This window comes from Syngnathoides biaculeatus, chromosome 13 (genome assembly GCF_019802595.1).
Source record: "Syngnathoides biaculeatus isolate LvHL_M chromosome 13, ASM1980259v1, whole genome shotgun sequence".
NCBI lineage: Eukaryota > Metazoa > Chordata > Actinopteri > Syngnathiformes > Syngnathidae > Syngnathoides > Syngnathoides biaculeatus.
Window position 1 is genome coordinate 25698609 of NC_084652.1, and position 25962 is coordinate 25724570.

Consider the following 25962-nt stretch of genomic DNA (forward strand, 5'->3'; position numbering starts at 1 on the left):
ACGTTGCTGTCCAGGAGGAGGTGGTACTGACGCCGCCTTCTCACGTTCCTGTCCAGGAGGAGGGGGAGGCACTGACTCCGCCTTCTCACGTTCCTGTCCAGGAGGAGGGGGAGGCACTGACGCCGCCTTCTCACGTTCCTGTCCAGGAGGAGGGGGAGGCACTGACGCCGCCTTCTCACGTTCCTGTCCAGGAGGAGGTGGCACTGACGCCGCCTTCTCACGTTCCTGTCCAGGAGGAGGTGGCACTGCCTGCCGCCGCCTTCTCGCGTTGCCGTCCAGGAGGAGGTGGTGATGCCGCTGCCGCCACCTTCTCACGTTCCTGTCCAGGAGTACCAGCAGCGACCGATCCGCGGCCGTCCCACACCCTTGTCTCGACGGCGACAGGAGCTGGGGAGTTCTGTGGAGACACCCTGGAGCTGGAGAGACTTCGGGATGGCTGTAATGGTGGCGGTCATGGCTCTGGTCCTTCTCTCCATCATCCTCGTTGCTCCTGATGGCTCCCAGCCGCTTCATGACCTGGCCTCGTTGGTGACCAATCCACGGCTGCCTCCTGACCAAGCCTCGGTGGCGACCAGTCCCTGGTCGTCTCGCAACCACGGCGTGGGAAGTTCTCGTCCGGAGCAGTTGCCTGCCTCGGCCTGGTTCCTGCTTCGCCGTTTGGTTCCTCACAGATGTCGTCCGCCCGAATCGCCCCGTGGGGACCCTGGTGGTTGGCGTTCGGGTTGTCCTCCTGACCTGTCCACCTGGACGCCTGGCGTTTGGTGGCCATCTGGGGTTTGGACTCAAGATGATGTGAAAACGGCCATAAAAGGTATCAATCACATCTCATAAAGTTGATGTAACATAATTCGTCCAGGGAACGGAATACTTGAGAAAATCTTACCAGTTAAATGGTGTGGAAGTACAACAAATTTGGATGACAGCAAAGTACTTTCTCACAGCAGCAGGGAGTTCAAGGGTTAATGTTGCACACTTCTGCGAGATTTAGAAAAAATTGGAAGAGCAAAATAAAACAACAATGAACTATTCGAAGAATATACAATTGGAATGACTCCATGTTTTAAAGCAAACAGTGGCATTCCTGAAGATCACACTCCAGGGAGTGTGTATCAAGGGCAATTAAAAAATGCCCTTCATGCGAATTCAAATAATCCTACAAAACAACGGATTGAAAAACATTGGGTTTATAAACCGACTGGCAGCCTGTAACAACAGGTTAACCAAGCACTACACGCAGAAAGAGTGCTACAAAATAAGAAAAAGAAAGTTGACACCTTTCTGACAGAGGAAGGAGAAATTTATGGAGCTTTATGCAAAACATTTAATAATTGTGGCCGCAGATGAGGAAGAGAGCAGTCATCTCCCCATCAAAAATGTCCCAACTAATGCTCACAAAATGCAACTTTTTAATTTGTCCGATACATTTGTTGGGAAGAGATGGCTTGCTGAAACTAGGACTAGGCTTAATTCCCTCTCTGACAGGAAATATAGAAGTAAACATAAAAAAAGGAATTACTGGGAGGACACTTAAATATCTTACAAAATAGGAATCCACACAAAAACATCTAATCATCAGAACTGTTAGAACTGCCGCCTGTTAAAGAAAAGATGACCACACATGTATTCATCAATCTTCCACACATGCACACGCACATGAACAAACATGTATACCTTGTTTCCAACTTTTTTGCTTGCCGTCTCCCTTTTGTAACATCCATGTAAATAAGGGGCGTCTTAAAACTAAAAATAGAGGTGCTGAGGAGAGGATAATCAGAGAGTGCAGTGGTGAATTGTACGAGACAGTTCCTCTCCTCTCTCCTCGTGAGACTTGAACTGGTGTCTTTGCTTCCTTTTTGTCCTCTTTAATGAATGTCTGATTGGTGAACCTGACAGCAATTCATCAATTATCCGCTAGGGTACTGTTTTAAAACATTTCTGATACCTCGCTCAGGAGTTCGGTATCAAATTTTAATAGGTTCGTCGGAGATAGGCACTCAGAAATGAAGACAAGACACACTTCTGGCTACCAACAATTGGCACTTTATTGGTCCCACACAGAAATGGTAACACAAGCACAAGCACAAATCACGTGGTATGAAGCTAAGTAATATCCAATCAGCTCTTAGAAGAATATCCAGCTCTTACCGTGCGCCAATAGGAGGGAGAGCCAACACTCCAGGTAGAGAGCAGCTTCAATACCGGCTGGGCATCCGTACGCAACCCGCAGCAGACTCTACCGAGAGTATCTAAAGTTCTCCTTTTATACTCTAAGCGTGTGCGGAAGGAGGGGTGAGTGGCCAATTCATCCCGCCTGACGCCACACTATTCTTTGTTACCAACAAATGGCGTTGCACGACATCATATAACACAAAAACATCTTTTTATGACATTGCTGGTTATTCAAAGCTATTGCGATCGTCTTTTAGGTTATACAAAGCTGTTGCGAAACATATACGAAGCTATTGCGAAACATCTTTTAATTATGGAAAAACAACACAATAAAATTATTCTTACTTCATTCCACTCTTGATGTTTTTCCATCATTCAAAATGTAAGCAATTGATTATAGGCGATTATATATTTCCTTCTCTACCTCAAGCCGGATGCGTCGCACATAATAGCAAGTTCCCATATTGCATAGCGTAAGCACACAAATAATCATTAACACGATCAAGGGTGGCAAGAAAGTAGTACGCGCAGTGGAGGACATTCCTGTGAAGATGTCCCACCAATGATGAGACTAATTTAGCGGCATGCACTACTTCCCCTTTTACTACCATAGTTGACACCATGAGACTGGAAATGTTAGAGGCATGTGACTTGATGAGTTTTTGGATGTCTGTAGAACTCTCCAATGCGCATTTGAATCGTTCCAGAGACACTGACCAGGGGGAGCGTAGTACCTCCCACTGGACCGCAGTCAACCTGCGGGACTCCGAATAGTTAGTCAAACGATACGTCATGTTTCCCCAGCGCCATATGTGTACATCTTGAAGGCATCCTACAAAAAGAACCGAAGGTACTTGTGAGTTATTTTGTGTTGTAGCCACACAGAGAGTATGCGGTCCAACTTGCCACATCATCTCTCTGGCTGGCTCCCTAGTCCAATCACAAAGTACAACCTCTGAGTCGGTTAGGCACGGATTCGAGTACGCATGTTGTAATCTGCAAGCCAACCCTTGGTCTGTTAAATCACATAAATCTGATTTAAAGGTTTTGTTGGTTTTTGGTTCAAACCACTCTCCGTCCATGTGTAAAAACCAATATCCACTTGTCGTTATAACAGGCAAAACCTGATATTTACAAACCACCTTTGTTGTCGTCACGTTGTACTGGGTCCAATACCCCGTACATTTATTTTTGTTACATTTGGTGTGTTCGGGATGTAATGTCAACCACAAAGAGTCAGAAATGTTCCAAACCTTCCGCCACTCTTGATAATTTCCCGACGTAACTATCCTTAGAAACGACTCCTTTTGAGCCGCAGCGTGTAGAGTTTGAATACTACATACTGTCCAGCTACTCTGTTCTGTCAAGTTCTGAAGCACTTTCTCTGCTTCGTCCCATAATTTGATATCCCAATTAAACACTGTTTTCCAAAGTTTTGCATTTTCTTTTTGTCCCACCAGAGCTTTAGGAAGCCAAACCCCTATTTGATGCAAGGCCCTGGCAGAGTGTTCTCCAGTATTGGACAGCATGGTCCTAGTTACCTCATTATCAGCAGTATTTGCCAATCCCAATACGGTTCCCGTTCCCCCCAACAAAGTATCATACCATGCCCTTTTTATTCTATTACATATCGGAATCGGGGGAAAGTGAATTGTCCAGTATATCTTGGTTTCAACCACTGCTTGAGCTAGGTGTGTACAGGTGTCAAGGATTGGAGTCAAGTGTGTTTGAGTTATTTTTGGCGTCATTGTTTCTTCGATGATCAGCTTGACACCCCCAATATTTCCATTCGTCCAAATCCCACATACACATGACGCAGGAAGCGGAGACTGTCACCTTACTCCCCCGTATCACTCTCGTGGTGGATCATCATGGGAAGATCACAGGGGATGTTGACCGAGATTCTCCATCTCATCCCGATGAACTGGCTTGTCTCGCACACATGACCTTCGGTCATTCCCCACGAGGGTCGGACCATGGCACCAACGGCAAGGAGGCAGATGACCCAGTCATTTCCAATTCCTTGGCGCCGGATGTCTTCCATCTCTGCGTCCTCCCGTCGAGGGTCGTCCAATCAACAGCTCCCACTTCAACAAGCACCCACCAAGCTGCAACAGATATGGTTACCACTATTGACAAAAGAAAACATGATTAGTATTCTCGCATGTAACATTTGTTCACGGGTACGTTCACCCATTTTTCCTCTCTTTGATATAAAACACTGACTGTGGCATCAGACCCCTGAGCTATAATTTCCGCAGCTCGAGGAGGTCCTGATTGCATTTTCCCCAAAGATATGGGAAACGGTGTCATTTTTACCTTTCCCACCAATATTGTCCGCACATCAATTCCTGTTCCAAATTGAAATTTACCTATTCTCAAATACAAAGTCATTCCAGCCAGGATGTCCATTCCAATTATCCACTCTGGGATGGGGGTGACGACCACTTCAAATTTCCATATTGGCATTTTCCCAATTTTTAATGGAAGAATTACTGCTTTTCCATTTACAATTTGTCCCCCCAATCCTCGCAGTGGAACATTTTCACCCTTCATTTTATCAGGGTTTCCGTGTCCAATTGAACATGGGGTCTGATGTCCCCAACTGACCATCGATTGATAATTTTGTTCTGGCTGGTTGACTGAGTTTGTCCTCCATCCTAGCTGAGGAGGTCAAAGGTACGTGACCTCTTGTCCTTATTTTTCCCCTTACTCTTGGGTTTCGCTCGGCCCTTTCTCACAGCAGCCACATAGCTGGGGCCTCTTGTGTCTACTAGCATGTCGTCGCTTGAGTCTGTATCTTCCTCTTCCTCTTCTTCATCCTCAAATGCATCCAAGGGAGGGGCTGTTGGTTGAGCTGCCGGCGTCATCATTCCCTTTATGATGGTGGCCAGCTGAGCAATTTCTGATTTTCCCTTTGATCCCCTGCTCAAGCAATTTACCTTCAATCCCCTTTGTTTGCATCTTGCAGCCAAGGCACTTGTGGGTAGCCCGTCAATTTCTTCTGCCGGTACTCCCGCTACAATGAGTGCTTTCCACATTTCCCGCCTACTACTCCCGGCTTCGGGCGGTTTCGCGCGCGGTCGTTTGCCATCTGTTTCGGACCTGTAATTCTCAGGGCAAGGCTGATGTACTGTGTCTCCCCAATCTCCCAAAGTCGCCAACTCCAACAAGCGCGTTTTTACGTCACTGAAGCTGTTATCGACGGCTCCTAACAAAATGGTAAGTATCGCAGACCTATAGTGGGGAGGTGCGTCTCGAATCATTGCATCACGCACCACTTTTGGCACTGCTGTTTCGTCAATAAAAGCATGACCCGCTCGCGATATCGACTCGCGCGTACACAATCTCCCCATTCTGTGAATTGCGTCGCGGATGGTTACCCAAGGCCCTTTGATCTCGGGCCAATCATGCCACGTTGGATACACAGATTGCGCTGTCATAGCATACAAGGCAAATAGCGAAAAAGAATCACCTACCGCCATTGCTCTCCCGTTTGCACGAAACTCGGCATTCATTCGAGAATCTGAACTCAAGCCTCCAAATCGCGAAAAGTCCTCTGAGTCAAGCTCTATGGCGTCAGCTCCTTCCTCATACATCCGCCTGAGCCAAGAATCAGCTGGTTCTCCCTGCTTTTGTCGATACTTTGATGTTAAATGGGCTATCTCTTCCTGAGAGAAGTCCTCTTCTGTTATCGTCATTCTGGGCGGCGGCTGAGGCTGTTTTATTCACCTCACTATAGGGTTTCCTTCCCTATCAACTATAGGTACATTATTCTCATCTCGCTGTTCTTCAAAGACGGGCAAGACACCATGCTGTTCCTCCCGTCTCCGCGAGATCGGTTTAACTTGGAGATGTCCAAGTTGTGGATACAGCGGTTGAGATTTCATTTCCCCGCCATATTGCATGTCGCCATCTCCCCATATGTCGCCATTCCATCCCTCTGGCTCCCAGTCTTCCTGGAGTGCCACAGCGAAAGAGCGGACCTGTTTTGGGTCGATGCGACGCGGTCTTTTATTACTTTTCTCGCGCGCCATTGAAGAAATAAAAGCCACTGATTTCTCCAAGATTTTCTGCGCTTTAGCTTGGTCAGATTCGAGCGCTTTAATATTCTCTGCAAGTTGCGCTATCTTTTTATCTTTTTGCATTTCAGAAGCGCATACTTTATCCAAAGCCTTTGTTCTTTCCTTCCAGGCTTCGGCAAAAATCCACAACATCTCTCGGACGCCACCCAGCGGGGCTTTGTCCCTCACATCCACCCTGCTTAACATGCGCTGTAGCAGCGGTGGAGTTGCCAAGGGAATTTCTCCTATCCACGGCTTAGGGCGTCCCCCGTACTGTCTAAGGAGTTTCCCTATTTCTTCAAATCCAAGGCTCTCCCAGTCGGAGACGCCATCCTCATTGGGAGCCACCTCCGCTCCCTTCACAGTTTTACACTTAAAACTTGAGGCCACTTCCGCCTCCTTCACAGTTTTGCTCTTAAAGCAACAAGCCATTTCTGAATGTATTCTCCGCGATCCTGCCGACAACGCCAAAAATGTTTTAAAACATTTCTGATACCTCGCTCAGGAGTTCGGTATCAAATTTTAATAGGTTCGTCGGAGATAGGCACTCAGAAATGAAGACAAGACACACTTCTGGCTACCAACAATTGGCACTTTATTGGTCCTACACAGAAATGGTAACACAAGCACAAGCACAAATCACGTGGTATGAAGCTAAGTAATATCCAATCAGCTCTTAGAAGAATATCCAGCTCTTACCGTGCGCCAATAGGAGGGAGAGCCAACACTCCAGGTAGAGAGCAGCTTCAATACCGGCTGGGCATCCGTACGCAACCCGCAGCAGACTCTACCGAGAGTATCTAAAGTTCTCCTTTTATACTCTAAGCGTGTGCGGAAGGAGGGGTGAGTGGCCAATTCATCCCGCCTGACGCCACACTATTCTTTGTTACCAACAAATGGCGTTGCACGACATCGTATAACACAAAAACATCTTTTTATGACATTGCTGGTTATTCAAAGCTATTGCGATCGTCTTTTAGGTTATACAAAGCTATTGCGAAACATCTTTTAATTATGGAAAAACAACACAATAAAATTATTCTTACTTCAGGTACACAATGTTTTGATCAGGGTAGAAGATAACGTTTTTTTGATCAGAGAAGAAGACAACAGCAGTCAGTCTTTCACTGAGACAGACCCAACACAGCAGACTGCATCAATGCGCCATCTGCTGTTTGTTACGACTTTGTTTTTACCCTGGTCCCTACCCCTTCCCAAAAATGTCACTATCCAAATGGAGAAAAGTAGATACAGCGTGTATATTTCTTAATGAAAAATGGACCACGTCCGATTTATTTTTAGAAATCCACTGAAAAACTTTGTGCTAGGTGTGTTCGTGTAGTGGGTCTAACTCTTCTTCTTTTTTTTCTTTCAGTTTGTCCCGTTAGGGGTCGCCACAGTGTGTCATCTTTTTTCATCTTAGCGTATCTCCTGAATCTTCCTCTTCAAGACCAACTGCCCTCATGTCTTCCCTCATAACATCCATCAACCTTCTCTTTGGTCTCCCTCTCGCTCTATTATCCAGGGATCAGGTCCGGGTGCCCTGCCCAAATCGAGAATATATTTGCGAAGGATTCAACAACCTCTGGCAGAAACACTACATGGGAGCTGGATTCTGAACTCCGCCTTTGTTCTTGGGGCTACAGGTTCTTTCATGAAGCGGCAGAGCTTTGTTTCTACAAGGAGGATCCAGATGGGGAAAATGCAATTCCGTCAAAGCTTGGTACCTTGAATTCCAAGGATTGGGGGTTCTTGAATAGCATCATCCCCCGGAGTCAGAGGTGACGTCACTCGCAATCGTCAAATGGTTTCCTTGGATAGGAGGTGTCATCTCTCTAAAGCGGAAAAAAAAATCAGATAACTATTGTATGCGTGTCTGTGTGTATGCTTATTGATCCGAGTGATCCTGTGTGCCTGCACACACGGATGTCTTACTATAGGAAGCAACTGAGTAAAAGTCCGAGTTTACCAACACATGTAACATAATTTTCATTTACAAACAAACAGCTTATGGATGTAATTTGAAAAGAATAATGCAAGCGTCGGAATGCAGGAGTGAATGTTTTACTTTTTCCCAAAAATACAATTTTCACATCTCATCCGACTCAATCCATCGTTCTTTCAAATACAGAGATACTCTCATTTTGTAAAACGATGTCATAATTGTTGTAGATTCGCGTGGTATCATACCTATCAAAGCAGAGTATTATTTTCTTTGAAAGTGTGAATGCAATAGAGTACAAGTCTATTGTCCCCTCCCACATAAATCGAGGATGTATTACCAAAGAATTCATTTTCCTTCAGCTACATTGTCATTAAGCAGGAAAAACAACAACCCATGACTGTGATCGGAGGCAGGCGTCTTCAATGACAATGTTTTTTTTTTTGGTCTTAATTTCCATTGTACCGTTCTTTGATGAGAACTCAAAATGCTAGAAGACTTTGAACAACAGTGTGTCCCTTTAGTCTTTTTTTTTTTAAGCATTTGATCATTTTTCACGGCATCCTTTTGGCAGATGCAAATGCTGTGGTTGTTCCGATCATGAACAATGAAGATGATTTTGAGGCTACATAATTAAAAGTATCAGGATGTCTGTTTTCTCACCTCACAAACCCCGCCGGAGGTAAATTTGTAACCAACCAAGGGTCTTTAAAATTAGTGTTCGAGACTCATATTTCAGACTTCCCAGTGATAAATTCACATGAACACACAGCAGCCAGTCATCCAACATTGGAGGAGTTTCAATGTATTTCTCATATATTCTTATACATATATATTTCGTTGCCTCGGTACATTAACAATATTTGGTAGATGAAACCTTGAATGTATCCGATTTCAGGTAATGCTGGTAATATTTATGATTCACCACAAATTCATAAGATTGGGGGGGGTTTACTCACCTGCTTTTTTTTTTTTTTCGCTCGTTGGAATCCGGTTGTTCAGTCACTACGTAATGAGTCACATGATAATTCTACTTCCGGACCCAAACAAAGAACACGTGTTTCCTGAAGGTCTTCTCTGTGAAAGTTCTCAAACAAAATGCCTCAATTTGCTGTGTTCCAATGTGCACAAATGGACAGGAAACCTGCCCTGATTGATCTTTCTTCAGATTCCCATCGAAAAAAAAAACAGGTGGCTGCAGCTCATAAGATAACTAAATCACATAGCATATACCTGCTAAAGGCCTATACCATTGTACGACCGTACTTACTTCGAATATCCCCATATAGTTACTCATCCAAGTACATGGCCTGGTACATGTACCACGGCCGGCCCGAAACACAATTGTCTCTCCGGACAAAGTTGGGAGTTTAAAAAGTTGGCTTTGGTAAATGCTATAGATGGTGTCAGTATTAAATTTACCACAATGACAGGTTATCTAATTTACAACCATATCAATGAATATCAGTTTGTAATGTGTGATGTCTGAATGACTGCATCTTAGAGAATATTTGATGTCTTTTCAGATAAGAAGACTTGATCCCTTTTTGTTTTTGGTCGTAATATGCTTCGATTATAGTACTGTTCACAAACTTACACATAATATCAGTAAATTTATGACATCCTTGCCAAATGTAATATAGGGGACATGTGAGAGGATTTAATGTCGGAGCCTGGGTTTTATTCATGCATGTAATGATTGTCAATGGTTAGTTGTATTTTACGTTGATGATTATCTATTGTGAACCTTGAAATACTTCATATACTTGTATTAGTGCTGATTTCATGGGGGACAAAAAAATGCAAATTTACTGGATTCAAAGATTTCTTTTTACCTCATTTCAACAAATTCATCCATAGTGAAAGATATGTAAAATATATTAGCGATTTTTGTATATTGTGTAAAACTGACAAATGAATCTTATCCAATATTTTTGGGTTTACAGCATCAGGTGTGATTGCACAAATAAAGAACAATACAAAAAAAAAAAAAACCAAAGAACTGGTATATACATATATTCAGCATGTGATTCTTAAACACACACACATACTAACATTTTTACAAATCTTCCAAAACATTTTACCGGACAACAGTTTTGTAAAATGTGTCAAGTACATCCAGGTTCCAAACCCGGGATGGATCCCTAATCACAGATTTCTGTGCCCTTAAGGGTCTACACTAAAAAGTCACACTTGTAACACCCCGCCAAGTACAGATGAGCCTGTATTTGGTGCCAGTAAGCAGGGTCCACTTTTTGTTTCAATGAGCCAGTAACCTCATCTCTGTTCAAATAAAAGTCCTTCTTCTCAGCTGCTTGCTGGGGTGAGTGTTAAATTTCTGGCTGACCAGGGCCACTTGACCGCAAAGATTTCATCCAATGAAGCTCCAAGAACACCACTTGGAGCAAGTCCAAGTCCTGCTGGAGATCCAGGCTGGCCAGTGATGTGTGTGTACTCACATCACACATGAAGTCATCTGATGATGTAATCGCTATTTAAGAACCCGCAAGATAAATTGCAAGTGGGTGTTACAGCTAATCAGATTTTCCCTTCAAAGAAAAAGTACTTTTTAGATAGTTTCGAGTATACCACCAGAGAGCTTCAAGAAGGATTCATGAAGGATCCCTCAGTGCACAGCCTGTAAAAGTTATGCTCAATTTTGATTAATCATTTCTGTCATAGAGTTTAGCGAAAATAAAAATTATCCAAATTTTTAACCTTGATTCCTTCATTAATATTGAATTGTGCTCGCAAAAAAGAGCAAGGGAGGGTAAGAGTTGCGTCCAACTGCTCGACCAAAGTTGCAAGCAGTTACACGAATCTTCTTGTAGACAGACCTGAATAGGTTCAAGACAAATATGAATAAATGACAAGACACTGTCATATTCACACGAATGGGATCAATATCATTGAACAAAAAATTTATGTCAGCACAGATAAGATTACCTCATGGCATTGTCCTACACTTTCGGTGATGTAAACACATTAGCTTACCTCGATTTTGTAGCTTTTGTTTTTCCATCGAAGCGTGCAAACTTCCAGGAATAACTCCGGCATGGATCTTCACACAAATCACCCGGTAAGACTTGTAGGAGTTTAAACCCTTTCTGACGCCTTCCAGGATGTTCAAAAAGAAATTTGTAACAGGAAAAAGGGTTAAGGCTTCTTCCATATTGTTCAGAGCTAAAACACATGGGTGTGGAAGTGGACTCCCTACATCACACTGAACAACCGGATTATAGATAGTTTTCGACTGACGTCACACACCTTCTGGTTTAGGAAGCGGTCGCCATTTTGGATGGGTGAATTCAAGTAAGCAAATCGTAATTAAGCAGAAATCATTTCAGAAAGGCGTATGAATGGGCGTGCACTGCAATGTTATCAGTTGCTCAAATGAAAGTGGGTGTTGTAAAGCATTTTTCTTTCGACTGCTAGCTGTGATCAAGAACCAGTGTGAGAAAAATGAGCAGTTATCAACCAAACGGCGACAACTGTGGCTGTCTCGCATCAGCAGAGCAGAGCTTATGGCCAAATCATTCCCTTATGTCAGAGTTTGTTGGAGCATTTTGTACTTGTTAGGTGTTGGATAGCTTTTGGAATTTCACACCTACTTAGCAATAACTAAGTTCTGTGAAGGAGAAGTATTCTTTAGGGCCAAGGGCCTACATGTTTCTCGTGTGTGAATGCAATGCATGTCTTTCTAAATCTGTATTTTCTGTCACACCACAAAATCAACTAAAACTGAACTAAATCCCCAAAGTACTCTATAATGAATCCATCTTCATCTTTATTTCATTGTTTCACATATTCGGTTTTCGCATCTCTCCAAAGTCATCGTTATGTGCACGTTTGCAAAAATTAAAATAATAATCTACACCTCTTTCATTGGTATACTCAAAATAATTTAACACAATGCTGACTGTAATCACGCAATGAATACTTTCGACAGCATTCACTCAGAATTGAAGTAGCCTCAGCCTACACATTTAAATTGCATTGTGTGGTACACTCTTCTTAGCAGTGTGGGACCACAGGTTGCTAACAATGGATACCGCTGCATCACAAACCCAGCCATTGATGAATTGGTTGTAGGCCTCCAGACCTTTGTAATTCTTTAGCTGACCCATGGTATAACCGCTTGTCGAGAAGAGGAGATAGTTGACGATGTCTGCATAGGTTACCGACATACAGGTCGATATTGTCGATCAAAGCACTTTTTTTCGTAACAGTTTCTTGAAACAATATTGAATGAGCCCCAATAACTTTCCAAAATCTTTTTAGCCATCATGCATCACTTTTAACAGTCGTACGGAAATTTTTGTAACTCTATGCAAAACCAATAGAATGAACAGCGTGTCAATCGAGTGAACCCATCCAACATGGCCACATGACCCGAATGAGGTCACATGGTCGAAAACTATCTATATGAATGAGATCACGTTTTCCCCTCATCTATATGATATCAGGTGCACGTGACATCCGGAGATTGATTTAACCCCCTTGGATACGGCTCTGATATCCTCAGAAGAAGATGTTGGAAAAGATTCAGATGAAGGATCACGCAGTCTTCGTCATCAGAGAGAATTAAGAACCATTCCCGACCAAGACAAATGTGGTATATTTCCGCATTGTAACGACGTGTCACTTCCTGGAAAATGATTTTGAAAATAAAGCGATTACACCAGGTTGGACACGAAAGAAGGAGAAAAGGATCTCTACAGGTTGGCCAGACAGAGGGATAGCGATGGGAAGGATGTGCAGCAGGTAAGGGTGATTAAGGATAGAGATGGAAATGTGTTGACTGGTGCCAGTAGTGTCTTCTATAGATGGAAAGAATACTTTGAAAAGTTGATGAAGAAAATGAGAGGGAAGGAAGAGTTGAAGAGGCAAGTGTGAAGGACCAGGAAGTGGCAATGATTAGTTTGGGGGAAGTCAGAAAGGCACTACATAGGATGAAAAATGGAAAGGCAGTTGGTCCTGATGACATACCGGTAGAGGTATGGAAGCAATTTGGAGAGATGGCTGTGGATTTTTTGACCAACTTATTCAACAGAATATTAGAGGCCGAAAAGATGCCTGAAGAATGGAGGAAAAGTGTTCAAGTTCCCTTTTTTTAAGAACAAAGGCAATGTTCGGAGCTATGGGAATTATAGAGGAATAAAGTTGATGAACCACACAATGAAGTTATGGGAAAGAGTAGTGGAGGCTAGACTCAGGACAGAAGTAAGTATCTGCGAGCAACAGTGTGGTTTCATGCCTAGAAAGAGTACCACAGATGCATTATTTGCCTTGAGGATGCAAGTGGAAAACTAATGAAAATGCCAGAATGTGCTACTGTGAAGAAAACAAGTATTTGAACACCCTGCTATATTGAGAAGGCCAGAAGGAACTACATTGTGTCTTCATGGATCTAGAGAAAGCCTATGACAGAGTAGAAGTGGTCGTGTGTATTTGGTCGGGCACCATCCATCACGTTTAATCCATCAATCTTTTCCCATCTTTTCAGCTGGTATTCCATAGAGTGATCTCTTTGAATATCTGTCTCGTCTGTTGTAACAACCAACAGCACAACAAGTCTCGGGCATTGTGTATATTCTGCTCCGGTTCAATGTCCCCCACACTGTCGAGCAGCTCTTTTTGATCGGCAATATGGCGCAGTGAAATTGGTGACGTTATGTCACAAAATCATGTGACTTTTGTCTACGTCACCATATTGCCGGTCTAGAAAAGCATTGTTAAATGCCAAGTCGCACACAAAAATATGTCTTATAGCAAGACGCCCAGAGTCTTGTCCTATTCCATTAGACATTTAGAAGATCAAAATAAACGAAGGTACGATGAAAAATTAGATTAGGTTTTATACAAACTCACATTCATTAAGTATGACTGAAAAAAAAAAAAAGATGACAGAGTCGTCTCTGTCATGATCTGCCGCTCCAGCACGAGCTGTGCGGGTGCCCACGCAGGTGCGCTGATTGGGAGGTACACACCTGCGCCTCATGCAGCCTGATTATGCTGTGGATTTATATGACCGCGATGACAACTGGCCGGGGCCAGTTCGTTGATCTTCATGTCCCGTTCGTGTGCTCCGGTATCCCTGATTGAACCTGTGTGTACCAACCTTCGTCCGTTCTCCGACCAACCTTGTAAGCCTGACTCCTTCGTTACTTCTGCCTGCTTTGATTGTTCTCCTGTGTACCGACTCCTGCCTGCCCGCTCACCTGCTCTCTTCGCCCGACGTCCCAACTACCGCTGCTGCACCGGACTGCCTGCTTGATCCCCTACCTCTGCATATAATAAACGTGTCTCCTTGAACTACCTTGCATCTTCCGAGTCCTGCATTTGGGTCCTACTCTCATTCCGATGGGACGTGACAGTCTCCACGGAACGTACACGGACGCGATTGCAGCCACACTTAACCTCCGTAAACCACTGCGACAGACGGGGTTTTTTTTTTAATACCCATTGTTCTGAAATGAGCAAATATGGTGCCGTGCAAACTGACATCATGTGCACGAGCTCTATTGTGCGACTGGTACTGTCTAGTTATGGCATCAGTTTACCACGTGAAATTATATTTATGGTGAAGCAAGATATCACCAGCTATTGCTCTCAAATTCATGTGGCAACATTTTGTCCAGATGCCTTTCATTAAAATCCTTAGTGAATATATATAACAATTTTGACTGTGGACTACGGTATCATCATCTGCTTGTTTTAGTCCGATAATAAACGAGCCTTGTATACGCAAATTGGTGACATACCTGATGCTGCAAATAGTTTCTCATACTTGCACAGGCAGATCCATAGTGCTGTACAATGAAAATATCGGAAAATTCATCGGCGTTCTTACAATGTATCCCAATGCTCGCCATTGTTGTCACCGGTTCTGACGTCGCGTTCCTCCTTGGCTGTTTCCGCTTTGTTTTTCTTTTTTTTTTCAGCGAATCTATCAATGTGCGATAATTTTTTCGACTATAACCTAAAAATAAAAACGTTTCCTTCATAACAGAATTCAGATTAAAATTCTGAAGAAAAAAACTCCAATATTAGCACTGAGGACATTCCATACATTCCAACCTCAGGTCGTACGGACCCAGGAAAGCATACTATATAAAATGTGTTTTGGAAAATTGTAAACATGTCATGAAAAGTGTACCTGACAACATTGTTTGGATTTATAATTCTTTTCAACCCATGTATGAAGAACAGCTGATTAAAAACATAAAATTCATAGACGGCCTCCCCAAGTCTTTTGAGGAATGAAAATCTGTTTCCAGTCCGGCAAAGTCATCTGATTATCCTCGATGACCTCATTTTTCAAGCTTCTCATCATACTGAGGTGGTGAGAATGTTTACACAGTATAGCCATCATATACAAATGAGCGTCACGCTGCTAACACACCTACAAAGAAAAAGTACTTTTAGAGAGTTTCGAAGACGCCACGAGAGAGCCCCACGGGTATTTACTAGTTGATTTAAATCCCAATTCCCAGAACAATTTCTTTTGAGGACCGGTGTACTTCCGGATCACTGCCCTACTGTCTATATATCTAAAAACGTGTCTACGCTTTGAAAAAGAAACGGCCCGCTACTCAAAGCTCTGTATCACGCCAAGTCCAAAAAATATAAACACATCTTGTCACCCAACCCCCAAAGTCTGATAAAAGCTTTATGCGAAATTGCTTTCAGTATATTGAAAGGTCACATCCCCTTTTCATATTCTCTGCACAAGAAAGTGAAGAAACAAACAAAAAAAAAATTGATTAGATTTTTGGGGCGGCAGGGTGGATCAGTTGGTAAAGCGTTGGCCTCACAGTTCTGAGGTTCTGGATTCAATCCCAGACCCGCCTGTGTGGAGTTTTGCATGTTCTCCCCACTCCAGTTTCATCCCACATTCCAAAGTGTGATTTGCTGGCAACCAGTTCAGAGTGTACCTCGCCTCCAGCCCGTTGACAGCTGGGATAAGCTCCTCTGCGACCCTCGTGAGGATAAGCGGTGAAGAAAATGGATGGATGGACAGATATATTATTGGCAAATAAAAAAGCTAGTCTGAAGAAAAAAATGGGCTCTGTCTCAGAAAGATGGTTTTATCCTCCCTCTGCTAGGCACTGTTGTACCGGTTTTAGGCACTCTCTTGGGAGGCTTACTCAGTCAAGGTTGATGGCGATTGCCTAGAAGAACGTGCAGAAAATGTCACTCATCTTGCCGCAACAGCTGGATCGCTTAAGGAAACCCGATCATTCCATTTGTCAAACGGTTGAAGACCAATTGGATTTAAAAATGAGAGATGTTTGAGAGGATCGACCATTAAACTAGCTTAAACTAAAACGTATGAATCTTTGATGCAGCGATATTTAATGCTTCTCAAACATGGGGAAAATGAAGGACAGTCTCTCACTTTGACTCTTCTGCAAGAGACTAACCTGCTGAAGTCATCTGATGAAGGAACCGAGAAGGAAGAGCCCTGGTATGACCTTGTGCAAAATATCCCCTCACGCTATTCTGAAAATGCAGAGTATATCTTTAGAAAATTAAGAGAAGATGATGAAAGTTGGACGTGGCACAACGGATTTGCGTTTAAAGGAAAACCTGTAAGAGATTCACACAAGACTGATTTACTCAAACACCTGACATGAACTGGAAAAAAAGCGGTTCATGAGACACCTCGAGGATGGACTGAATTCCTACAGACGCTCTATGAACACAACATCCCAGAGACTACCCTCTACAACCTGCAGGTGCGTGAACAATTTAGAAGACTGAAGCTTCGAGAAGGAGTTGAGAATGATGACCGGGCAGAGGTTCGCACAACTAGTTTAAAGAAAAAAAGAAGTCCTGTTTCAGTCAAGTGGTTGGGTTATTCATCCTAATGTTTAATAATGAAGAGAAACACTTCATATTTTTTTGCTTTTATTGAACAAAAAAAGTTTTTTTGAAAGATAATGGTTACAGACAATGACATTTTTCAAACTTAAGAAAAGAACACGTCTTCTGACCACCGCATGCATCGCGGTGAAAAAGTTGATAAAGCTTCACAAAAGTAGAAACCTGTGAAAGAATTCATTACTATTTTAATTATCATGTTAAAAAGCATATCATTACTATGATAGTTATTGTTAGAATTGTTTTATTATGCATTTGTTTGTTGTCCTGAATTGTTCTCCTTGTGAGCAGCGTGCGTGATCCAGAATCTGACCCAGCGACGCCTGGAAGGCTATTCCCAGAATGGGACATTGTTTGAACGAGCATTGATTGGACAAATGCTGCTTTTAGCAGGAACAATAATAATGAAAATAATTCTTTATTTTTTAAAATCTCAGTGTAAATTGGGCGGCACAGAGGCATAGGTGTAAAGTGTTGGCCTCACAATTATGAGGACCCAGGTTCAATCCCGGCCCCACCTGTGTGGAATTTGCATGTTCTCCCCGTACCTGCGGGATCTCCAGTTCCTTCTGCTTGATGACAGCTAGGATAGGCTCCAGCAGTCCCGGGACCCTTGTGAGGATAATCGATGAAAAAAATGGATGGATGCATGGATGGATGGGTGATGGGTGCTCTATCATGCCCTGCAGGAGATGGTCTGGATAATTTGCTATTTTCTGGTGAATATGTTGACTCTCATGGCAGTAAAAACTCTCCTGTTGTGTGATAGGTATGCAGCATTTACATGCACACCTATTGATGCAATAATAAAATAATCAATAAAAATCTGTTCACATTCACAAACTTCTACAGCTCAGAGACCCATATCAGTCCAGTAAACAGAACCATCCACCCCACTTACATTTCTATTTTAAGCAATTAGTGCCCAAACAAAACCACGATATACCGGTTTACAGATTTCAGCATAACATTTTGTGGTTTTGCTCATGACATCTTGGGAATGTTGTGCTTTTAATGGTGTTTGGACGAGTCTGGGTACTGTCTGGTTATGGCATCAGTTTACCACGTGAAATTATATTTGTGGTGAAGCAAGATATCACCAGCTATTGCTCTTAATTTAACGTGACAAACTTTTTCATAGATTTCGTTCATTTAAATCCTTATTTGTGAACATATACCAACTTAGACTATGGACTATGTTATCATCTTCTGTGTGTTTTGGTGCAACAACTACTTTTACCATGGACCCATACATATAAAAACCTTGTGTTACCTTCTTTGGCTATCCTGCCAGAAGACACAAGTCTCGTGTGCGGCAGATACCTAGATAAGACCCGGACGTCTGTATTGCACATTCCTTTGTAATAAATCCATTTGCTGTTAACTTTTTCTCATCATTGGTCATCTCTTCCTTGATCATCGAACACGCGTAGGGTCCTAACTCACAAATCCCTACAGAATTAAAGAGTGAATTAGAGTAAATTTGTGTTATTGAGAGAAAACATTTCCTTTTGTTAGTTCATGTTTATGTAGCGGAACCTTGTCCACCAATGTTGTTGGTGTCAGGACGCTTATTTTGGGGCACTTCCTGTACAAACTATCAGCGGCAAAGATTCGACGGAAGTTTGTTAGAAAGAGAGAAGAAGAAGAATAACTCAGTTTGGTCAGAAGGTCAATGAGGTGTGTTTATTGCTTGGGTTTTGTCATTTATTTGCTTAATATGAATTTTAATGTGTATGTATTTTGTTTTGTATATAGTTCTTGGGGCATCTTTGGCATATGTGGCATGTTTTGGCATCAAGGCATCAAAGCATCTTGGCATGTTGGCATATAAGCTTGTTGACGTGCTAATAAAGGCCTGTGAAAAAGAGCAATTTTTCCGGAGTGAACAAATCATTCCAGCCCGGCACTGACAACGCATCCTGCCCGAAGTAAGAACTCACACCAGCCCAGCAGTGAGAACATATCCTGTCGGGCATTGACAATTAATTGGGTTCGAAGTAAGAAATCACACCAGCCCGGTAGTGAGAACTCATTCGGCTCGAAGTGAGAACTCATTCAGCTCGAAGTAAGAACTCAGCCTCCACGACGTAAGGTGGAAGGTCGAGTAAGAGCTCATCTGCCCGAAGTGGAACGATGACGTTGTGCACCTGCCTCAATCTTCCCGATGGGAGGACGACGTGTACACCTACTTCAACCTGCCCGACGTAAGATTCCTGCTCGACGTGTGCGCCTGCCATTCGACGGACCTCCAACCAAGTTGTGTCGCTTCTATGCAGCGAGCAATTAGGACTGTGCTCTCACCGGTAAAACAAGCAAACAGCAAGCAGAGTCCATAAGCATTGTGTGGTTAAGCTAACAACAAGTAACATTTAAACAAGTTGAACATTAAGAAAGTTCAGCATGGAATGTTTTAGAATGAAGATATGGAAGCTCATTCATAATTGCTAAAGCCTTTAGAGATAAGCTCACATCATGGCCAAAGATAGGAAATAAGGATAGTCTTGCGCTAAGAGAGTTGTCAAGACTTTCTTCGAGGTTCTGAAGCGGCAATATGTGAGATCATAGGACTGGAAATTCTGAATTACTGTGGTGAAAATCAGAGGATATTGTCTAAATTTCCTGTTTGGTTAACAGCCAGATGGAACAGAAAGGTAATTGAGATCAAAGAAGAAGCCCAAACATTTCCAAGCTTTGCTCGGTTTGTTGAGTTTGTCGCAAGGGAAGCCGAGATAGCCTGTAACCCTGTGACATCCCTGCATGCGCTAGAGTCTAGTGAGGGTGAAAAGGTCAAACCTCCATAGACCCAAAGTGTTGGTGCAAAGGTGCTGGCAAGCAGTTCTGAAGAGAAACCAGATATTAAGGGTTGTACGTTTTGTGAGAAGCTAAATCACAGCATTCAAAATTCATGGACAAGTCAATTTCAGAAAGAGTCAAATTTCTGCAAACTAATAAAATGTGTTTCAGATGTCTCTAACCAGGACACCTTTCAGAAACCTCAACTGCAAAAAGACGAACGTCTGCGACACATGCAAACAAAAGAATCCAACATGTCTGCACGAAGATCGAGTCAAAGAGGACAGAAAGAAAGAACATTGTGCGGATGAAAGAGAATGGGAGCTATTCAAAGGAAAATGAAAGGCCAAAAGAGAGAACAGTCTCTAAACCAATTGATGCAACATTAAGTGTGGCAACATCTAATTCGGTAATACAAGATACATACAGCACCCATACCTCCTCAGTTATGCCAGTATGGTTATCGACAACAAGTAATCCAGAAAATGAGGTTCTCTTATATGCGCTTCTACACAATCAAAGTGACACCATTTTGTTTTGCAAGAAAAGGCTGACATTCTGGACACACAGAAGGAGCTTGCGCAGTTGAAACTATCCCCCCTGGCTACCAGAAGCACAGTTGTTTCTAGTCAGAAGTTAACTGGACTGCAAGTCAGAAGCTTTTATTCATCAAAGAAGATTCCTCTCCCAGTAACTTACACAAGAGAATGTATTCCTGGCAATCTGAGTCACATTCCTACACCTAAGATAGCAAGAGCATGGCCTCATTTGGAGCACCTTGCTCAAGAAATTGCTCCTTTAATTGAATGTGACATTGGGGTACGAATACGTTAAAATTGTTCTCAAGCCCTGCTACCTACAGAAGTTGTGGCTGGCAAAGGTAATGAACCATTTTCTCAAAGAGCGGACCTCGGCTGGAGTATCATGGGCTGTGCAAATCCCTGTGTTGACTATGGTAATGCAATTGGAACCAGCCACTAGATTGTTGTGAGACAACTAATACCTTGCAAGCAGTTGCCTGCTCATCTGACCTGTGAAGTTCGATAAATATGTTGAACACAAGTAAAGGAAGTCGTTACTCCGCCAGACATGATAAAGCCTGAAATGAGAGGGGCATATAGAAGATGCTCATTTCTCTCAAGTAGAGCTCCGCTGCGTATCAGTAATGGAGGAAGGAATCAAAATCAAGGAAAATGGACACTTTGAAATGCCAAACAACAGGAAATGTGCTGAGCATCGTCTCAGACGTTTAAAAAGGAGATCTGAAAGAGATAAGCTTCACCACAAAGACTATGGCGCCTTCCTAAGAGATCAAGGTGGGAGACTTTTCCATTGCAGACCCAGAAGTACGCAAGGCTTTTGTGAACAAGACTCCAAAAAGAGAAAGTTCACTTCCTTAAAGCCCGGTTGTCATCCCTATAGACATTTTAAAATAGATATTGTAATGAAAAATACATAACAGTATTCACTTCAATGTCTATACGGGGGAAAAAAAAAAGTGAGCGTCATCCATGCACAAAGTTGTGCAATTGAGTGCCCCTCGACATCCAAGTGGTCGCCATATTCGTCGCGTCATCTGTCCTTGATGTCATCGTCACTTCCGCCGTTGAAAACGCGCAGTGCCTGCTACTACGGAACCCGAACAACAGAGATATTCGCATTTTTCCGACACCCCTTCTGAGACCGAAGTTCTTTTCAAAAAGGACAACGCCACACAACCGAGTGAAATTACTGGGGCAATATTACACTATTGTTTCGAGCCCTCAGGGCAATATTACACTATTGTTTCGAGCCATATTCAGATGATATCCGATCACGGCCAAACAACATCCGGTCTGATCCACTCCCGTGGCGGAGATGAGCCATCGCGGCTCATCGCAGCCGGCCGGTGTGGCTTATGACAGAGCCGAGCGGTGCTGCTTTAGTCACAGTCGAGCTGGAGCGCTTTATGCGCGCACGCGACTAAGTAACGCATTCTACAACTATTCTTTCTTCAGAGCCGCCCCCGTCGCAAAGCCCGACGCGCAGCCTTTGCAGAAGCTGTGACCGCCGAACGCAGCGCCCGCCTCAGCCAGTGTGGCTGAGTTTTGGCGCTCGTGGTGGCATATAAGGAGGAGGTGGACCCTAGCCATGTTGCTTTTAGCGGTATCTTCAAAGTCGCCGCCGTACTCGATGAACACTATCAAGACATTGTTGGCTGGGCGACGCACACATCGACACATTTCATACGCGGATCTTTTGCTACGTTATGAGAGAGACCGATTACGTGGTCCTTACTTACTCACTTAAAGCTCAAGTGTCATAAAATGGATGATTTTTGGTATTTTATTTATGAAAAACCCACAGCCAATATGGTCCCATGTGTTTTTTCACCACAAAACTTATTAAAACTCCAACAAAATTCACTATGTGCTTCCTCGTTTTGTAGTTGAGTGAGGAGAATTGATGAGCCGCTGTCACGGGGAATGTTAAATGGACTTATTGGAGCAAACCTTCAAGAGATAGATTGATCAAGAAGTAATGACAAGGAAACAGTTTCTCATCATTTTCCTGAAGTGTTATGCACAGAAAACATATGATGTGGTGCCCCCCCAAAACTTAAAATTTGACTTCCAATGCACAATCTAAAAATGTCAAAACGGAGCCGATGTGGGCATCCCTGATGGTGACTTCATCCATTCCAAATTCATTATATTTTATTTCATCTGGTAATCGCTATAACACAATGCACAACACAAACACGGACGTTAAAGGTCAAGGGTCGTCAAATGGATGATTTTTGGCATATTATTAATGAAAAACCTACAGCCAATATGGTCCCATGTGTTTTTTCACCACAAAACATGATTTTGACGTATACGGCTTTGTGTAACTCCCGCCATGAAAATCTTCTCAGGGATTTGTTGTCGAGAAGAAGCAGGAAGTGACGTAAAGGACAGTGACAGTTTCCATTAGTTTTACCTCTGGGAAGGTCGCTCGTTCTTCCTTCGTGTTAGCCAAAATGCCGGCTCATTGCATTGCTGGACATTGCTTGAACACTCGGGAGAATGGAATTACCCTGCATAAGTTGGAAAGAGACCCTGTTCGTTGTGAAAAATGGATTGCAGGGGTGCAGAGGACGAGAGCTTCGTGGGTTCCAAATAACAGGTAGGTGTGTATACAGCTACTAAAAAAAAAAAAAAAATAGTTTGGGGCGGACCACGTAATCGGTCTCTCTCATAACGTAGCAAAAGATCCGCGTATGAAATGTGTTGATATCCGCATACAGCTACTAAAAAAAAAAGAAAGTTTGAGGCGAACCATGTAATGGGTCTCTCATAACGTAACAAAAGATCCGCATATGAAATGTGTTGATGTGCACGTCGCCAAGCCAACAATGTCTCACTCAGCCTGCAACATAGCTTGGCTCCACCCCCTCCTTATATAGCACGGCAGGCCAAAACTCAGCCACACCGGCTGAGGCGCCGCGTTCGGCAGTCACATCTTCCGCGAAGGCTGCGAGTCGGGCTTTGCGACGGGGGCGGCTCTGACGAACCCAGCCGAGAATGCGTGACTCAGTCACGTGCGAGCATGAAGCGCACCGGCTCGACTGTGAACACAAAGCAGCACCGCTCAGCTCCGTCATAAGCCACACTGGCCGGCTGCGATGAGCCGCGATGGCTCATCTCCGCCGCGGAAGTGGATCAGACGGGATGCGGTTTGGCCGTGACGGCATATCATCTGAATTTGGCTCGAAACAATAGTTTAATATTGCCCTGAGGGCTCGAAACAATAGTGTAATATTGCCCCGGTAACTTCACTCGCTTGTGTGGTGTTGTCCTTTTCGTAAAGAGCTTCCGTGTCAGAAGGAGCGTTGGAAAAATCCGAAAATCTCTATTATTCGGCTTCCATAGTAGCAGGCACTGCCCATGTTCAACGGCGGAAGTGACGATGACGCGACTAATATGGCGACCACTTGGATGTCTAGGGACACACAATTGCGCAACTTTGTGCATGGATGATGCGCTCCTGCTCACTTTTTTTTTTTTTCGTATAGACATTGAAGTGAATACTGTTATATGTATTTTTCATTACAATATCTATTTTAGAATGTTTATAGGGATGTTACCCCCACTTTAATATGTATGTATTTTGTTTTGTATATAGTTCTTACGGCATCTATGGCATTTGTGGCATGTTTTGGCCTTTAGGCATCAAAGCATCTTGCCATGTTGGCATATAAGCTTGTTGACGTGCTAATAAAGGGCTGTGAAAAAGAACAACTTGTCTGCAGTGACTGAACTGGAGGTACAAACAGATATCAGTCGTAGACTGAGGACTGCCTCTATTGCCTTTACATCAGGGGTGTCAAACTAATTTCACATTGTGGGCCACATATGGCCTCAGTAGATGTAAAATGGGCCGGACCATTAAAATTATACCATACTGTGCTATAAATAACCAAAATATCATGTGTTTCTTTTGTTTTGGTGTAAAGAAGCACAAGAACATTAGGAAAATGTTGAAATTTGATGAACATTCCTTTTCTAAAACATTTCATGAAACACCTCAGATTTCCTTAGACAAATGTGCAACTTACTTTTATCATTCACAAATATGCAGTGCTCTCGTCAATTGCAATGGAAAATGCAATAAATGACTTAACTCTCTCTTTCAATTGGCTGTCTAAATATTCTGATCGGTCCGAAATCCTCTTTACTATAATATTCCTCATCAGGCTAATATTGGCAAACGCTTGTCGCTTCTCAGGAGATACAAGTTCAGCCGCCTTCATCATGCATTGTTAAACAAAGTCACCGTCGGAATACAGCTTTGATGTTAATGCTATTCCACCAGCAATTAGGCAGCTGGCTTTTACCACTGCTTCACTGACTTGTTGGCTCTGGGTGAAAGTTGACTGCTGTTTCCTCAGACCCGCCTGCAATTTGTTGATCTTATCTCTTCTCAGTTGTCCTCGCAAGCCGTCATATTTTTCGCAGTGAACAGTCTTGTAGTGGCGTCGAATATTATATTCCTTCAATACCGAAACCTGTTGCAAATGTAAAGGTGTGATGTTGTGCGCTATAATTGACCCCTCCGTACAGGGCACTTAACCACGCCTCCTGAAGTTACGTCACCCCACGTGTGCTAACCTCAGACAAACAATGAGCAAAAATGGCGGTGCAGGAAGAAAAGACTAGAGCGAAATTGTCCGATTTACCAGCTGATTTCTCACTCGCATTCTTAGCGAATAGTGAAATATCGTTGAAAAGCAGACAGCAGGGCTTCAAGTATTTCAGCGAGGGGTATTTCAATGGTATTTACATGCATATCGACGGAGAAACCATTGATATGAGCGCGAGATCTTTCCTGAGTCAGAGGAAGACCGAGAAGCCATATAATATAATATATTACAACCCAAAGACGAATTCGTCATTGACAGTTTCCTATTTTCGTGTTACATATCACACTTGTGTGCAGAATCTGTATCTGTATCTGTATAGCCGTTTGTGAACCGCCGTATGAAGGAAAAGAAGGCGAGGCTTGATTTACGAGTTGTTTCTCTCGTTTTCTTTGTGTAACGTCACACGCTCCCCTCAATAATTATTCTTGAATTAGTGCCGAACCTACGTAAGTCCCGACCGAGTACGACAATCACTACTTTAGTGTCCTCAAACATCCTTCCTTCAGTCTTGGTGTCTCGGTGCACGTCAAAGGCTTTTAGGACTCGCTAGTCCGGTTTAGCTTAGCTCGGTAGCCGCCGAACAGAGACACGTTTGTGCAGTCAGATCATCGCAAAATATCGCTCAACACAGATCAAGTGTGTCAATCATTCACACGTAGCTATGTTATGCAAGCGAAGAACTGCTAATTCATTTATATGAGACGTATTGAATATCAAATATAGGCCATACCTTCGTGCAAACAGTCTGTTTTACCGTAGCCGGCAACAAAGAGACACGTTTGTGCAGTCAGATCATCGCAAAATATCGCTCAACACAGATCAAGTGTGTCAATCATTCACACGTAGCTATATTATGCAAGTGAAGAACTGCTAATTCATTTATATGAGACATGTATTGAAAATGAAATATAGGACTTACCTTTGTGCAAACATATCTGTTC

At 43.1% G+C, this 25962-nt stretch overlaps 1 protein-coding gene across 2 annotated transcripts; it reads right to left on the bottom strand.

The window, feature by feature from the left end:
- Positions 1-823: 823 nt before the first annotated feature.
- LOC133510472 (uncharacterized) lies at positions 824-16219 on the bottom strand. 2 transcript variants are annotated; one of them, XM_061838395.1, is made up of 2 exons: positions 6933-16219; positions 824-4298 (listed from the first exon to the last, which is right to left on the bottom strand). In XM_061838395.1, the coding sequence occupies exon 2, from the start codon at positions 3915-3917 to the stop codon at positions 2595-2597; it is 1323 nt and encodes a 440-aa protein (XP_061694379.1). In that variant the 5' UTR covers positions 3918-4298; positions 6933-16219; the 3' UTR covers positions 824-2594. The 2 variants fall into 2 exon arrangements, with proteins under 2 accessions (XP_061694379.1, XP_061694378.1); XM_061838394.1 differs by having other exon boundaries at positions 824-4277; positions 6933-16218.
- Positions 16220-25962: the final 9743 nt, after the last annotated feature.

Excerpts from the sequence above, each read along its gene's own strand:
- LOC133510472 (XM_061838395.1), bottom strand. The coding sequence starts at position 3,917 with ATGACGCCAAAAATAACTCAAACACACTTGACTCCAATCCTTGACACC.